The 16,531-nt window shown below is 42.3% G+C and overlaps 1 protein-coding gene across 6 annotated transcripts in view; it reads right to left on the bottom strand.

The window, feature by feature from the left end:
• SLC35F4 (solute carrier family 35 member F4) overlaps nucleotides 1-16,531 on the bottom strand; it is a 103,188-nt gene that overhangs the window by 18,689 nt on the left and 67,968 nt on the right. For 2 of the 6 annotated variants that reach the window (XM_085225854.1, XM_010712092.3), the window contains one exon: nucleotides 2,685-2,873. The exons of 1 other annotated variant lie outside the window; for it this stretch is intronic. In XM_085225854.1, the coding sequence (XP_085081980.1) occupies nucleotides 2,685-2,873 (189 nt within the window). Of the gene's footprint in view, nucleotides 1-2,684; nucleotides 2,874-3,192; nucleotides 3,674-14,429; nucleotides 14,737-16,531 lie in introns of those variants that run through there. 3 more of the 6 variants (XM_085225855.1, XM_085225856.1, XM_085225857.1) reach the window with 3 other exon arrangements.

Below are 16,531 nucleotides of genomic sequence, written 5' to 3'. Positions count from 1 at the left end.
GTGTGATGAATCAAGAACTTAAATAAAATTACAGGCTGATTTAAAACATATAGAAGATAATCAGACAGAACTCTGAATAGAAAAGCACCACTGTAGCATTATCTTCATCTACTGGGAGAATACAGATATTTTGATAGCACTAATAATGACTGTTATCTTCTATTAAAAAGTAAATTGCAGTTTATTTGCAAGTTAAAATGGTTTAGAAAGAATGTATTTCATAACATCCTCTTAGGGGTTTTCCTGCTAAGCAAAACTACCATGCAATTAGTCCTTCTTCAGCTAGCAGTGAAAGCAATCACACAATGATGGAACACTAAAGCACCTTTATCTACACATTACATTTTCCAATTACCAAATAACACTGTAATTGCTGTTACAATGCATGACACTATCATTAGCATTTGACTTGGTTGTTACAGCACCAAATGTTGGGGAAAGGCACAGAAACATAGACTTTTTACAAGTCCTAGCTTGATTTAAAAGACCTGTGTGAGATTTAGCCTAATTAAACGTACAGTAGGGAGGTTTTGTAAGTGCTTAATTGACAGGATTCACCCCATGTAACGTAGTTAGCAATTGTTTTTCAGGCTAAAAATGTTGTCTAGGCTCCCTCTATACTTGGTGAGAATGGACAGGCATGTTGAGAAGGTGGCTGATCTCACCCTCATGTACCGAAGGGAGGTGGGATGTATGACCCACTGGAGGACCTTATCTTGCCTTAGACTATGTGAAATTCCAGGCAAAGTGGCACAGTAGCTTGACAATTGCTTTTGAAATCCATGAGATGCTTATACTGAAAATTTGGTCAAAGATCCACAAGGGAGAGATAAGAAATATCTTTAAAAGAATCACAGGACTTGAACTCAAAGAGGGTAGGGACATATGGAAAGCAGACACACAATTCACACTAAAAAGGCTGGAGAACTTTCAAGTGATGAAGTTGGGTCTGAATTGAGCTGGAAAGTAGAATTTGAGTCCAGACACTTAATGCTGTGCTGAGAAGAAAATGAATTCATGAGCCAAAGTGGTATGCAGATAGCATTTTACAATTAGAAAGGCCATAGAAATCCTTGGTGACTTCAGTTTGAAGCTAACCAACTGACTTAACCCGTCAAGAACATGGAAGCAATCTGAGAACTCAGTAAGGATGAAAAGAGAGGGAAAGAATGCAGGTGACACCGCAGGTGACACATGCAGATGACACTGGTCAATGGCAAACTGTGCTGAAAGTCAATGACCAGAAATATCTTTGCATGCTCCTTTTGTCTGTCAGTAATGTAACTTTTCTATGTGATATCTCCGTAACAAGAGGAACAATCTTTTTAGCTTTTGTTTTCAAAAGAATGAGATAAATAAAATCAAAACCTACAGTTTTTCTTTCTGAACTCCTAAGTGTTTCATAACTACATCCTAGAAAATGATATTCTTTATATTTGTTCACCTACCTGTCAGGTCAGTCATACTTACACCTCACTGACGAGGAAGATCTGGATAAAAAGGGGACTAAAAAACTACAAAATAAACATTTGGATGAATATGATGACACAGTACTATTTTTTTCTCAATAGGGCTACAAGTCCTTTCTTAACAAAAGATAGATTCTGATTTGGATGTACCCTTGTGCAAGTAAATATGGAATTATTCATCCTAATATCTGCAAAAAATGAGAACAGATGATTGGTTTTCTACTATCAGTATCTAAGTTCTTCACTGCAAGATGCTGTAACACCCACTCCTTGCTGCAATCATCACCTTTAGTGTCTTTCTGAGGGTTTCCATCAAAAGAGTACTCCTGGAGTACAAGATTCCTCTGTTTTCCATCCACCTCAAGGCAGAAAATAGCTGACTCTTGCTGCCATCAGTGATGAAGTGACAAGATAAAGGTTCATCTCCCATAGTTCCAGTGTGCAAGGAGATCCAACCTGCTCTTCCTCTCCTTTTTGCTCACAGTATCTACATACACTGTTATCCAAAGTACTTGGTACAGTTATATTATTTCAGCCATTTAACTACTCTTTCTTCAGCAGTACAATCCAGCACTCTCAAAGGTTTCTGGCTGCATCCTGCAACTGCTCCCATACCACCCCTGTTGATGACAGATGGACATCATGGTGAAGAAGCCAGCATTCTCCATACGTACAGGTTCATCTGAGCTAAACTTCTGCAAAAAGTGTGTGACACATTCCCAGTGGAAGCCCTGGTGTGCAGCTGCTCGATGATCTGAACTGTGATGGTCTTTTCTAGATATCCTTCCACCCGTCGCTCCTTCTCTTCCTCTTCATCAGATTGTCCAACGGTACGAGCTGAGATTGTCATTGCCTTTGAGAAGGTAAATGGCTGGTTTTAAGGGTCCTGGTCTCTGGCCAGGCTGAAGCTGAGGAAACACAACCATCTCGTAAGACTAATTGGTGCGCTAATGTTAATCATCCTTCTGTGCCAACAGGATTTCTCAGATAACGCGTTCTACGTTCCTACCGAGGCCCAGCACTTCCTCTCCCATCCTTGCTTCCTTCTTGCCTAACCCCAGTCTGCACACAGGTACAGGAAGGACTTTCACAAGGCCATGCAGTTTGCAGCACCGAAACCCAACGTCAGCACTCTGCACCGTCTTTCCAAAAACCAGACAGGAGAGGCCTTTAGCAGGCATGCTGCGACACCGGCAATGCGGCCGTTATGCCTACCTGATCTGCTCTGCCTCTCGACTCTGCTGTGCCGACAGATTCCCGAGGGACTTCGATTCTGCAGCTCAAGAATGGGAGCAGCAGAATCTTCAGCCACAGATAGAGGGGAGAGCTGCCTAGTCATGCCTCTGTGTCTGCTGGGGCAGTTGCCTCCTGGCTTGCATTGGATGACAGATGATCGTGAGGCACCTGAGAAGAAAGAGTTTGCATCAGTTTGGCTGTAAACTCCCTGGAAGAAAGCGGGGCTTTCAAACACTGTCAGCAAAATGCATACAAATGAGTCAGTGGGAGAAAGGAAGCACACTGCAAAAATCAAGGTTTCAGCTGTGGTCAGAATAAAGTAAATAAGTAAGTAAATAAATACTTAACTCTCTCCCCCCTTCAGATAAATGCTGCTGTACGAAAACCAGCCTTTCCCCTGAAGAAATGAGAGCCTTATGCTGCAGCATACTCTCAGCCATGCAGCTCCATCCACAGGGTCTGAACAGTCAAAGGAATTTGTACTCACGTGGGCCCCTCCTGAGCACTGACACTGAATGAGGCAAAAGGAGAGGTCACCATTCCCCATAGGACAGAAAGAAGGGCTGAGGAACAACTGGGGTTGGTGCTGAGAGACTCTCAAGGCAAGAGCTTCCCCTTCCATCCTTCAGAACCACTCTTGAGATTCTTGCATCGGATGAAGCCTTGCTCACTGATGGGTCTTTAGGATGCAGGCAGTTGCTAACTTACAGCAGAGGTCAGTTTGCAGGCTTTAAGTGCACCGTGTCATAATCTCCACATCTTCATGCATGTTGCTTTCTCTTCTGCTGTGAGGTGCAGCCACCCCCAAGACACTGCATGTCAGAGGGAGACTTTACAAAGGCACAAGGCAGTGGACAAGCCCCAGTTGCCAGAAACACCAGCAACACCAGATGAGAAGTTTGCTGGTGAGAAGGATACAGCATTTTACAAGTAAGTGCTTGAAGGACTGGACGAAGCACCAGAAAGAAACAGAACAGAGCACAGTGCTGAAATCTGGCCATCTGGCACATACTCCCAAACTTACTGAAAGGGTCCGTTGAAGAGGTCAGCATGTGAGCAGCACATCAGAGTTCTCTTCTGAGTCAGTAAGCCAAGATGACTGGCCGTTTTTGATAAGTGTGTGTGTTCACGGTCTGTTGAGATCACCCACCTCTTCTTTTGCAGCTGCAACTTCAGTTGGTGACCACTTCTCCCAGCCTGACACAAGTCACATATACTCAGAGCAGCCACTGATTTTGCCATGATTTGGAGGCTTTAATACAACAAACACTTGCCTCACACTGAAAAGCACAGAAAAACTGCCACAGAACTCATGTGTAAGGTGCTAAGTATGCAACAAATGCAGCAACAACCTCTTAGAAGGCAACACTCTTCATTACAAAACGAGCCACTTCAGTGTGCTTGGAGCAAATAACACCACATAACCAAATAACAACATGGAAGCATTTCCTAAAGCAGGGATTGTATTCAGGGTAACAGAGGAATCAACTCAACACTCTACTGCCAGAGGAGGCTGAGATTCATATAACTACACATGAATTACAAGCTGTGTTTGATTCACCTGCTCTAACGACAAAGACCACAAAGGAGACATTTAGAACACAGTCTATGACAGTATAAACACTGAAGTTGACTTTCAAGGACCAACACCTATATTGTTTCTAGGCAATAGATTGTTTCTCCTCTTTTTTTTGGTGAGCGTCAATATCTACAGAGCTTTTTAGAGCCTACAAGACATTTTCAAACCCTTAAACGCTTTTCATCTTCATATATTTACTTTTTAATGGAGAAAATATTGATCAAATAGCCACACAACTCTTCCTATGACCTTGTTCTACTCATTTCACAAGTCCAAGCCTTGCTCTTTCCACCTGTCACCCCACAAGAAGCATCATCACACCTTTATTTGACAGCTGAAAGTTACTTCCCATCTCTGCAAGGTTAAGACAAGCAGCATCTTCTGGCCTAAATATCCAAAAAGGCACTTCCAAATCTTCCAGTCCTTAACTTAGGGAAGTTTTATTTTCACTTGCTGACTGCCTGTCCTCCACCACCAAGGTGCATCAACCCAAACCACTGCTCACTTTGATCCGCATCATTTAAAGAGATTTCATTATGTTAAAAGACACATGCTACATCTCAATTAATGTCATTTAGAGCAAGCTCAGGATACTCAGCAGAAGTCTATCAGATGATCTGCAGCCAAAATTTCAAGGATGCCTATTTTTCTCGTATGCAAAAAGAGCTCAGAGTTATTTATATCTGGTACAATAAAGGAACACCAATCTTTTCCTGTACAATGAGAAACTCAGCAGCTGAGACCAAAACTGCAATTCAGGAGATTGCATTTAATCGAAAGTCACTGCTTGATTTAGTGAGATCTCCTTTTATATTTGAAAGCAATCAGATAGCACAGCAATTTATCAAAATTTCCTTGTTACAGCTGGAAAGGTTGGGCCATCTAATGCTACTGAATCTGATCATATTTTAAAGAGATACTTTGACAGGGAAGGTGAAGAGTAATATGCTGGGCTAATTTCTCCAACCTCAGTTTCAGCTGCAAGGACAACAAACCACCATTTACAGAGCACTCCAACAAAACCTTGCACGTGTGCTTCTAACCCACGTGTTAGAGGAAAGGAAAACAGAATGTTGTGTAATTAATTCCCATTCTTTGACTCACACAATAATTACTGGCGCTCAAGAAGGGATCCACTGAGACCCACCAAGCTTAGACAAAAATCAAGAGCAGCATTTCCCACTGAATTTTTGTGTATGTGAATCCCACATGCCTATGGAGACCTTGTAGCCTCAGGAGGTGAGAGCATGACCTCCCAGAATGGACAACAGGAGGGTCCTACCATAACACGGCACGTGAAAATGAAGGAACAACTAAAATGCTCCCAAAATACACTTCCACCAGAGCAAAAGTGGAGCAGCACTGTTAGGGTCACAATCTTTTGACTTAATATAGACGTAAACCTCAGGATGAGTGCCTGATATAAGGAAGAACAACCATCTTGAGTCGAAATATTCACACTGGGTCAGACTCAACTATTTACCTGATTTTATTTTTTTTTAACTGAAAGAAAAATCTTGCTGCTAGAAGAGTTCCTTGCCTGTTTGGAGCTTATAATTGAGTGCCAAAGTAACACTCAGCCCATACACTTGACAAAGGAGGGAATGGAAAACACGAAAGGGGCACAGGATCGTATCAAGCATTTAATGAATCAAATCCATCTGGGTGACTTTCCATTACTGGATAAAAGCTACCCCCCACTCTGCCCCATTTTTAAAGATTATTATTTTTTTCTATATCAGTTAAGTCTTTTTTTCCCCCCCTAGAAATGTAGACACTTTTCTTTAGGAAGTAAAGCAATTTATATATGTAGACTAAAGGAGACCAGCAAGGAGAACATGTGGCTTTCTGCATGCTTCTATCAGAGTCAGTCCATGTCTTATATTAATTACTATATACTTATTCCTGTGTCGTTCAATTTAGCAAGGTAATTATGCTTGTGACTAACCATGATTAACATCACTGAAGCCCATGCCTTTCCACATTCTTTAACACTGCTCTGAACTCAGGCTGATGGAGGAGGTGAGCCACCAGAAGCTGCTGCTGTCTTGGATCCAACCAGGAGCCAGCAGCATATGGCTTGTGTCCCAAGAGCCATTTTCACCATCCATCTATAACCTGCAAACAGCTCCCTTGCCTCTTGACTCTGAGAGATGTGAAGCAAGACTTGTGGCTTTCCATTTATACACGGACTTTCACATGCAGTTCACACAGTGAGAATATTTGTCCCTCCGTGGCTTCGGGCTAGACAAATCACTGTTATTATGCAGGGGGGTAGGAGAAAAGGGATTTTGCTTTGAGATTCAAGAACAGTGATTTTCAGATTAGTTTTGTATATGTGCAACATATTTATTGAGTGACAATACTGCTTAGAATACCAAAAAAGATGCCATTCTGCATCTTTTCATCTTTTATGGCCTCAAAGTTGCTACTAAAAACAAAGTGAATGGACTACCAGTAAAATAATGAATTCATTGTAAAAATGCAGCCCTGGGAAAACTTTAATGGCCTCATCAGCAGATAACTGATTTTTTTTTTCCTTTTCTTTCCTCAACAACTGCCCCAGTGGAAACGAAGAATCTCTCAAATAGATAATCAAATTCTTTCCATAACCTCTGCATGTCCATGATACAAAGTGTTTGTTAATTTGGAGACAGCAACATTTGCCTTGCTGGCATGTGCCAAAACATGTGCTTTGTTGGTTTGCTGGTTTTTCTTTTTATTACAGAACTAAATTGATGGCTAAATGGATGACATGCTTATGAGCTGGAAAGTTTCTTTTGTTTTCATAGTCCTGCAGAGGAGGGAGGGATCATCCATAGCTATCACTGTAGTCAGGCAGTAGGCAAGCTTTGCCAGAAAGTCACTCAAGGCATTTACAGTCTTTCTTTTACTCACACAGTATTAAAATCTGTTTATTCTACCGTGTCCTCAAAATCTCAGCTCCTAATATGTCATTGTTTGTGCATCGACAACATGATGTCTTCACGCCACTGCCGCGGAAACAATCGCTGAGCTTTGACAGATGGATGGAGGTAGAAGCCAGGCTGGTGCTATGCGAAAAGTACGTCAATCGAATGTTCCTGCTAAATTGGGCACCAGTGAAAGAATTGACAACGCTTCCTTTGTGTTGCAACCTTACCTGCTGGTGAGCATCCGCTGCAGTGAAGGACGAGCTCACACATCACCAGCCCACTGCTTCCAGCAGCCCGTGTGCACATGCTCATGTTGGTAACAGTCAGCACACAGCCATGAGGGCTGGAGATTCTTGCAGAGAAATTCTGGTCCTAATATTGTGCAGTAAGGAGAAGACGATGTAAAATTTGTGGCTGGAGAAGCATTGGATGAGCACAACTCAAAAGAAATGGGGACTGAGTTGCAGTGCCATTGTATAGGAAGACAGCTTCTTCTGTCAGTTTTATAACAAGAAAACCTCATCAGAGAGCATTAGCTATGGCTTTCATTGGATTGTTTGCCACTGCTACCACACAGCTGCGGGCAGGGCTACCTAGTGGAGTTAGGTCCATAGTTTGTTTAATTTCAGCCGAAGGGACTCAGTGTAAAATCAAATCCTGCCCTTCATTACACTGGTATAGACCCACAGCACCTGAGTACAACCAGCAAGGCTGTTCTGCAGACACACCACTGCACCTGAAGATATTACCACTATTAATGTGAAATTAGAACCCAACAGCAAAATTTCCCCCATTTTTAAAGAGTTCAGAACTAGCAGTTCAACTCAGGACATGAAGCCATAATGACATTTATGAAAGCCAAGCAGACCAACTCTAGAAGGAGAGTCTCTGCGGATCCTACTACACAGGATTCAGGAGCAAGCACCTCCTACTTTGCTCAGTGAAGATAAATTATTTCACCGTATCTCAGACCTCAGTGATGTTCTCCATTTAAAGACACCCTTTGGAGACACAGAGTTCTGTGTATCAGAGCTATGCACGTATGAGCAGTCAGAGTAATGCCCTGTTTATTCACTCTTTGCTAGCTTGGGAAGTTTTTATGTCTGAAGGGGATGAGAAGGTTATGACAATTATTTTTTTGCCCTGGGAAAAACAAGATTTTCACATCTTAATGAAAAACAAATGACTCAGTGATGGTATACAGCATTTCTCCTGTACTATGATTAACTGTTGTCAAGAGCAGAAAGCAAAAGTGCAGACATTTTTGTTGTAGTTCAACAGTGACGTCCATCTGCAATTCCTGCCAATTATCTCCTCAGTGTCTGCACGCAGCCATTCATTTCAAACTGACAGAAACTTCCCCCACAATTAGGAATCTCCATAATTTCAACATGCCCTCCTATCTTTGCTATAAAGCAAACAAAGAGGGAGCAAATAAGTTAAATTTCACCATCCCATAAATAACGCAGTGCCTAACGAGGGACGTGTCACCCTAAAAAGAGGGAAAAGCCTCACTATGGCTGTCATTAAGTGCCTGAAAAATGGTCTCACAGCAGAGACAAATGACAGAGACGCCCATCAGGTGTGATGAAGATGCATCTTGCTCTGCCTTAGAGGAGAGGATGCAAAGAACTTCCTGAAGTCACCATCCAGCCCTGCACCTCCTTGGCTTTGTGATGATAATAGCACAGGGAGCTAGAAGCAGCATGCCTAACGCTCCTGATTTAAGATATAGGCTGATGAACACCACCTCGATTAGACTTACATGCAAAATCTTGGAGAAAAAAAAAAAAAAAAGCATAAGCTAAATCATGTATAAACATACTAATTCATAATAACTACAGACTGAGGATGTATCTCAGAACCAAAGAGGAAAGATGTCTAACTCTAACTCTGCCAACTACAATATCACAGGTTAGCTTTGAGTGAAAGAAATATGAGTGCATCTGAACCTCCCAGTATGAGATGTGGCAAACGAGGCACTCAGAATGGAAGGAAAACAATCAGAATTGGGCAGGAGCATCCTCACATAGCACAAGCCACTTGTGGAAACAATATGGGATTCCAATTTGTCCTTGCACCTGCAGTGTGTGTTTCCTTCCAGCTCTTCTGATTGCTAGAGAGATTGCTACTGCCAATGTAGAAGTTTTGTCATGATCCTGTCCCAGTGCCTGATGTGGTTGGACTGCAGATTTCATCTGTGACATCTGCTCACATAAACTGCAAGGTCTGTGAAAGCCACCTGGCAAAGCAAGGTGCAGTGTCTGCACATCCTGGCTGTGCTTGGGATGGCAAGGACACGAGATGTGCACACAATGTCTGTGCACATGTACCTGCTGTTGCTGGAAGTAGCTACAGTGTGAATAGCATTGAGATTTACCATATGTATCAAAGGAACTTCCATTTAAGCTCAGTGAAGCCAGGTAACATGGGGTGAATATATACAGTTATTCTTCTTTTGCAAATAAGGGAAGATAGAAACTGTCGCTAAGCCAAGATGCACAGAGGTTTCTACTCATGCAGTGGTTGATTTTCATCTGCAAAGATCCTCATAGTTGGCTGCTGATCCCTTAGACTAGCATTCCTGTATCAATTGCTGTATAATTGCCTTGCTGCATGCCAGTCTGATAAACACGCCTGCAGGTCTGTACATCCATCATTCTGTATATCAGGTGCATGAAAAAGTCATTCTGAGATGCAGGCTCTTTGGCAAACCTGGGAATATGGCAAACCTGCATGGTCTACAGCTGCTGTGTCCTAAAACCTCCAAATGGGGACTGCAGCACAAAATGGATTCAGGCTGCAGCATCGTTATGTTCAACAGCTGTAACAATATAGAAAAAGAAAAAAAGAGCCCTCTGCAGGAGAAAATAAAAGCTTTTCTGGCTGTAAACAAACCTGCAGAATGGTTTTTGGAGAGCTCTGATGCATGAGCATAAGAGATAGCCATCTCTGGAGGACAGCAGAATTTGTTTCTTACTGTAGTAAAGGGCCACTGTGTGCACTGCTGTGCTTTTCCCTGTTTTTTCCTCCTTAACCACTTTATCAGACTTTTTTTTACCCACTTTCATTCCAACATAACTCAACTATCACTGCCTCTGTTTCAGCACAGCCAAGGAATCCCATTGATGTGACATCAGAAATCAGCACCAATCAGCACCAACGTGCGGGTGTCAGAACAAATTTTAGAAATAAGTTTATTCGATAGCATCTGAAGTGCAAACGGCACCTAGAGAGAGCAGCAATGTGTTCTGAAATGTCATGGCTACATATATATTACAGTTACTGGTCATAACACAGCGTATTTAGAGGTCCCTAGAGGTGTTCAAGCCAGATTGGATGGGGCCCTGGGCAGCCTGGTCTAGTATTAAATGGGGAGGTTGGTGGCCCTGCATGTGGCAGCAGGGTTGGAGATTCATGATCCTTGAGGTCCCTTCCAACCCTGGCCATTCTGTGATTCTATGATTCTTAAAGGATTCATTTGTGGCCCTAACTCGTATCAGTCCAGGACACTAAACTGAACAAAAATTGGAAAGAGCAACACAGCAACTCCCGAACTAGGCTTACTCCGGATATACAAATGTAGAAACCAAATCATATAGTCTATCATTTGCATTTGTACCAGGAAGAGTATCAGGAACAGTCAACTTTTACATTTTACTCAAGGATGGACAAAAATTTGGGAAAGCAGAGAAAGCCATGCAAATGACTTTTGTATGTTGAAAGTGAAAATTCTGCAACTTCTACAGAAAATGACCTATGCACATTTACAAAACATAATATAAAGCAATTATTGGGAGTGGAATATTTTGGATTGAATTCTGTCATCAGAAAACATTGCTGGCATCCCCATGTGCCTAAAAACACAAGGCTGTTGTGTGAGGAGCAAGAAGCTGGGGGTCAGAGGTTTTTGTTCTGGTGATCTCCCTCTGAATCATCATTAAGGTTGGAAAAGACCACTAGGTCGTGTAGTCCAACCATCAACCCATCACCACCACGCCCATGCACTAAGCCATGTCCCTCTGTGCCATTCATAAGCCAACATCCATCTGTCTGAGAGAATGACCATAAGGGGACTTGTGAGCCTTGGTGCCCTGAGTTCAGCTTCAGAGCAAGGACTTCATTTTAAGCTTTTGCTGACACAAATATTCTGTGTGAGATCACCTCAATGGCAGTTTCTGCCAGAGTCCTTTGAACACAACCAAGAGGAACATCCTTCGCTACGACACGTCCATAAGAATCATAGAATGGCCTGGGTTGAAAAGAACCACAATGATCATCCAGTTCCAACCCCCTGCTATGTGCAGAGTCATCAACCAGCAGCCCAGGCTGCCCAGAGCCACATCCAGCCTGGCCTGGAATGCCTGCAGGGATGGGGCATCCACAACCCCTTTGGGCAGACTCGCTTTTCCCCTGATATGCCAGACCCAGAACCAACCAAAACCAGAGGATTCTTGGGCCTGAGATGAGATCTATTTTTCATCACTTCAGCACTGACTGAGCAGCAGATAAGCATAAATCACTTCATTTGAAATCACATATCATTCCATTACAGAAAATCTCTCTGACAAACTTTGTAATAAATTACACCAGATGTGCCTTCAATAATTTCACAGATTTATATATTTTACTCTGAAATAAAAAGTTATGAATCTTACCAAGAAAGAAGAGAATCCTCTGAAATGCCAATGAATCTTGTCATTGCTAAAATGTAGTGACATTTCCAAAAAGCAACAGACATTATGAGTTAAACTCTCATTTTACTTTCACTGCAGCACATCGACAATAGCTTCAACAAAAGCCATGAGGCTGCTTTGACATAAAGTCATTGTACAAGGAGTTCAGACCCAAGACACTCCTGAAATCACTCATATGCATCTCATTATCAACTAATTATGAGATAGTTTCTTTTCAAGAAACACTGCAATAAATCCAAGCTGGTTCATCGGTCTCTTAAGATATGAATGTAAAAGCAGTCAGCACACTGACACATAACTCAATATCAAATTGCTTATATTCATCTCCTACACCAACTATTGCCTCTCCTGTCTGATGGGTGCCTCCAGAGAGTGATTCATTCCAGCTCCCAGCAGTACCGATCCAAGGAGATGAATCACCTTTCAGAGGCATCCATCTCTCCTGTTGGCTCCAGGAAGCTCAAACAACTTTCTCAGTACTTCCAGAGGCTTACACTGAGATGCATTGAGATGACTCCAAATCTGTCTGCCTCCGGCTTGAGGCAGCACTTCGGTACCTGCCATGCATTAAGCAGGTCCTTTGGTTTCTTTGTCTGACTTAGAGCCTATTTAAATACTTTTGAGGAGCAGTGGGGTAAAAGAACATAAGGCATTGCTCCTGTTCTAATCCCAGTACACAGGCTCAGGGCCCAAGGCCCTGTGGCATCCTCTCCACGTGCTCTCCTGATGCCTGTGAAGGAAGCAGAGACAGCTGCAGCATTTTTGGGAAGCTGGCAGCTGCCCTATCCCATTGGGATTCACTGGAAATCCCCGCTAAAATCTTTGCTGCTCTGTAAAACCAGCTGCACACACATTTCATGTCTAGGTTAGCAGGGCTTAGTATTAGTTCTGCCTGGTCAGCCTCATCCCCAGCAAGGACCTTTCCATTTTCCGTCTGTCGGCTATGACAAGTGCTGTCATGTAGTCACTTCCAGTCTATTGCCCTTTCTTCCTTCGATGACTGGATTTTCCTTCCCTAAGGTAACAGATGGTGCCATTTTTGAGCATGGGGAGCAGGTTAAGACTCCTGAACAGCTGGATGGGGCTAGGCAGTGGCTAGCCACTGTCTCAACAGCAGCAAATCACCTTGTTAACCAGCTCATCCCAGCATCTCCTCAAGAACCAGGTGAGGGCAGGGATTACTATTTCACACTTCCTAAAACCCAACAGCAATGCACCAACATAAGCAGCTAGCTCCATCCGCTCCTTCAGCTTTCTTTAGGGCATTTTTCCCCTCTAGAAAGAAACACCAGCTAAGTGTTCAGACTGCAGAATGCTCCGTATTGCACACATACTCCCAAGAAAAATGACAGACAGTTGCCTGCTGTACCAAAACCCAGTCCTTTTTGTAATTTAAGCTAGTCTGATCCAGGTAGATTGAAGAGCTGGAAGTCACGCTCTGCTGTGCAGTGCCTCTTGCTTTGCTTTTATGTAGTGCCGAATTTAACTCACAAAAAAAAGGAATCACAATTTTGCTGCTGGTCAGAATAACAAAAATCAGGACAGAGACAGCACACACCTTGCAATTTTCCAGCACGAACGTTCCTAAGAACACAGCACACCTGGCAGGAAGCGAATTCATTTCGGGCAGAACAAGCAACTTTGGGAAGCAACACTCAGCGCTCGGAAACGTCTGACACTGAGTGTAATAAACTTGCAACAGCACAGTTAAAGCCTGAGATTTCTACAGACAATAAGAAAACAACACCACGTTGAACCTGAACATTAGGAATATTTTTTAGAAAGTTTTCCTTTCAACTTTTGATTTATACTACACATATCCCTGCTGTACATTCTCACCATCCTAAGTGCAGCGATCTCTCTCGCTGGACATCTCCAAGTTTCCAGCTGACACTGAGCTGTGCTGTGAATTTGGCATGCACTCTGCAGGGAACAAGCCGTGTTTCTGCACTTTATGCTTGGCTGTCATGTCAGCGAGAGCACAGCATGGGCTTCACAGTTTCTATCTTGTGGTTTCAGCATTAAGGCATTGCTTCAGAGCTGACACCTCTGCAAATAAGGGGGGAAAAGTGCAAGGGAACAATTGCCATCTCGAGATAAGGGACAGCAGGCACAAAAAGTTGGTGCCTCTGTCTTTAAAACAACGATAGATCTGGGTTATTAAAATACTAACTAATACTAATAATATACTAACTAATAATAAAATCAATAGCATAGTACAGAGCTAATTTCCCAGCCTTTTGAAAAGCCAGAATGGAAGCACAAGAACTTTTTTTTGGCTGCCGTTCTTTCAACGTTAGTTTCTTCATCAGAAATCACTCACATAGCAACTGAACACACAAAGAAGAAATGCAACTGCACTTATCCCAGATGATATTACAGTGTGAAAAATGCTATCAAAGCATTAGTTAATTAAAAAACATAGAAATACATCCACACACACACTCACGTTCCTTTGCATGGAACACAGCAGGAGCAGCATGCAAAGTAAATTCCTGCCTAGCCTTAAATATAAAGGAAAAAAAGCATTTACCGTCTGACACAGGCGAATTTAATTCAGAAACACTGTAGGATGGTAACGGTGCCACTCTTGCTGAATGTTTCTTCATCCTTTGGAATTGCTCCTACTCACACGTTCCCTTGCCTTTGGTCTGCATCACTTTTGGTCCCAAGTACTATAGTAAACACGGCTGGGGCTGGTGGCTGGATGTTGTTCTGAAGATGCTGCAGTAGGCTATGAGTACTGATTTGCTGTTTCCCTGGGAAACCATTTGCAACACATTCAAACAATGCTTGACCTCTGCTAACACTTTTTTTTTTTTTCATTCGATTGTTAAGTATAGCAGATAAAATATATTTATATTTGCTATTGCTCTTCTCTAACTTGAAAGCACTGCAGTCCCTTTGTAGGAAAAGAACGATTCCACATCAGATATCTGCTCTGTGTTAGCAGAGCAGACAGGAGATTTCTCAGACAACTGCAAGGGAATTATGCAATGCAATTTTCTGGTTCCTTACACTGTGACAATGTATGTATGATTACAGTAGTTGTTTTAAGAAACTTTGAATAATGCAACTCCAAGAAAGCCACTAAACCAGAATTGCACTGGGCGAAAGAGCCAGTAACATCAAGCTCCTTCTTCATCAGATAACAAAGCAGTGGTAGTGCAGGAGTCTCTCCTCTTTTAATGCCCCACAAAAACTGTCACAACTAGCAGATATATATAGGCCACAGTTAGTCTAGATTCTTCCCCTGAATCAGCCAGGACATTTTAACCCTCTTTCTTCTAAATCCAATCTCTTCAATCTCATTATTATTTTTATTTCTACTATTGGATGTTGTACAGAGCAACAAGAAAGTTTCATTGAGCAAACCATTCCATTTCCATTCAACATATTTATTACAGCAATTATGAAAAACAAATTTAGAACAGATTTCCCAGACAGGTGGTGGCACCCCATCCCTGCAGACACCCAAGGTCAGGGAATGGGGCTCTGAGCTCCTGACCAAGCTGTGGTGTCCCTGTTCATTGCAGGAAGTTGGACCAGATGGCTTTTGAGGGTACCTTCCAACTCAAACAATTCTATAGTTCTGTATTTCCAATGTAAAAAAATTATGTTTGTGCCTTTGCTAACAACTGGAGCTTGGTCCTTCATCTCTTCCTATAGGGAGGAGTTATTGGAAGGCAATACAGGAAGGCAATAAAGTGATTTGAAAAAGACAAAGAATCTCCAACCCAGAAGATCACAGCTAGGCTTCCTAAAGGCAGTCAGCACGCATCTCAAATGTTTTACATTGCAACAAGAGCCTCTTTCTGGGCACAAAATAGTTATTGCAGGAGACATCAGCTATGGCAATTCCTCCCCTGTGTATTGGAAGGTATCAGTCCATGACATCACCATACCCACAGGAGATAGGAAGCAGCTTCAAAGTCTTCAGGGCAAAGAAGCCAGCAGTGTAGGATATTATCTTAAATGCACAATCTTGTTCTGCACATCTTTTACTTCTGTTTGTGTGATCTGCACTCTTTATCATCAGGAAGCAGTGACACAGTAAGAATCAATGGCGAACACTATGGAAAAGAATGAGATCTCAAGGCTTTCTGTTCCAGTGCAGAGAACAACAGCACTGGGACACGCTACATAAGAACAACAGAGGGAAAAAAAAAAAAAGATTACAGTCACCTGTTTTTCTACCCAGCACATCCTCTCCTGGAATGCTTGCAACTCTGCTCTAGTACCTTCACTTCATCCCCTGGGACTGATAAGTCTCACCACCCTGACAGTTTTTCCCAAAGCATCATAATGCATCCCATCAAGCTAACCAGCTTTTACTGCTTATCTGCATTCAGAAGATTTCCTGCACTGTGTAACAAGTGCTATTCCAAAGAAAATTATCTTCCCAATTTGCAGAAGGAATTTTATTCTCCTCTCCAAAGTGCTGAGAGTCAGCAGACTTTGTGATAGAGTAATCACAAGTTAAGTAATTGCTGGCTCCACAATCACAAGGCTATCTATTAATACACGTCTAGTCCTTGAGCGTTTATATTACATAAACAATACAACACGGATGGTTTTTAGAAAACCATTTCTGCAAATAGGAGTTTGTAATGGAATCATTAATGAACCCTAACA

Source organism: Meleagris gallopavo, chromosome 5, assembly GCF_905368555.1.
Source record: "Meleagris gallopavo chromosome 5, MGAL_WU_HG_1.1, whole genome shotgun sequence".
NCBI classification, from domain to species: domain Eukaryota; kingdom Metazoa; phylum Chordata; class Aves; order Galliformes; family Phasianidae; genus Meleagris; species Meleagris gallopavo.
The sequence above is the reverse complement of the archived record's forward strand: the minus strand, read 5'-3'. Positions and strand labels throughout refer to the sequence as shown.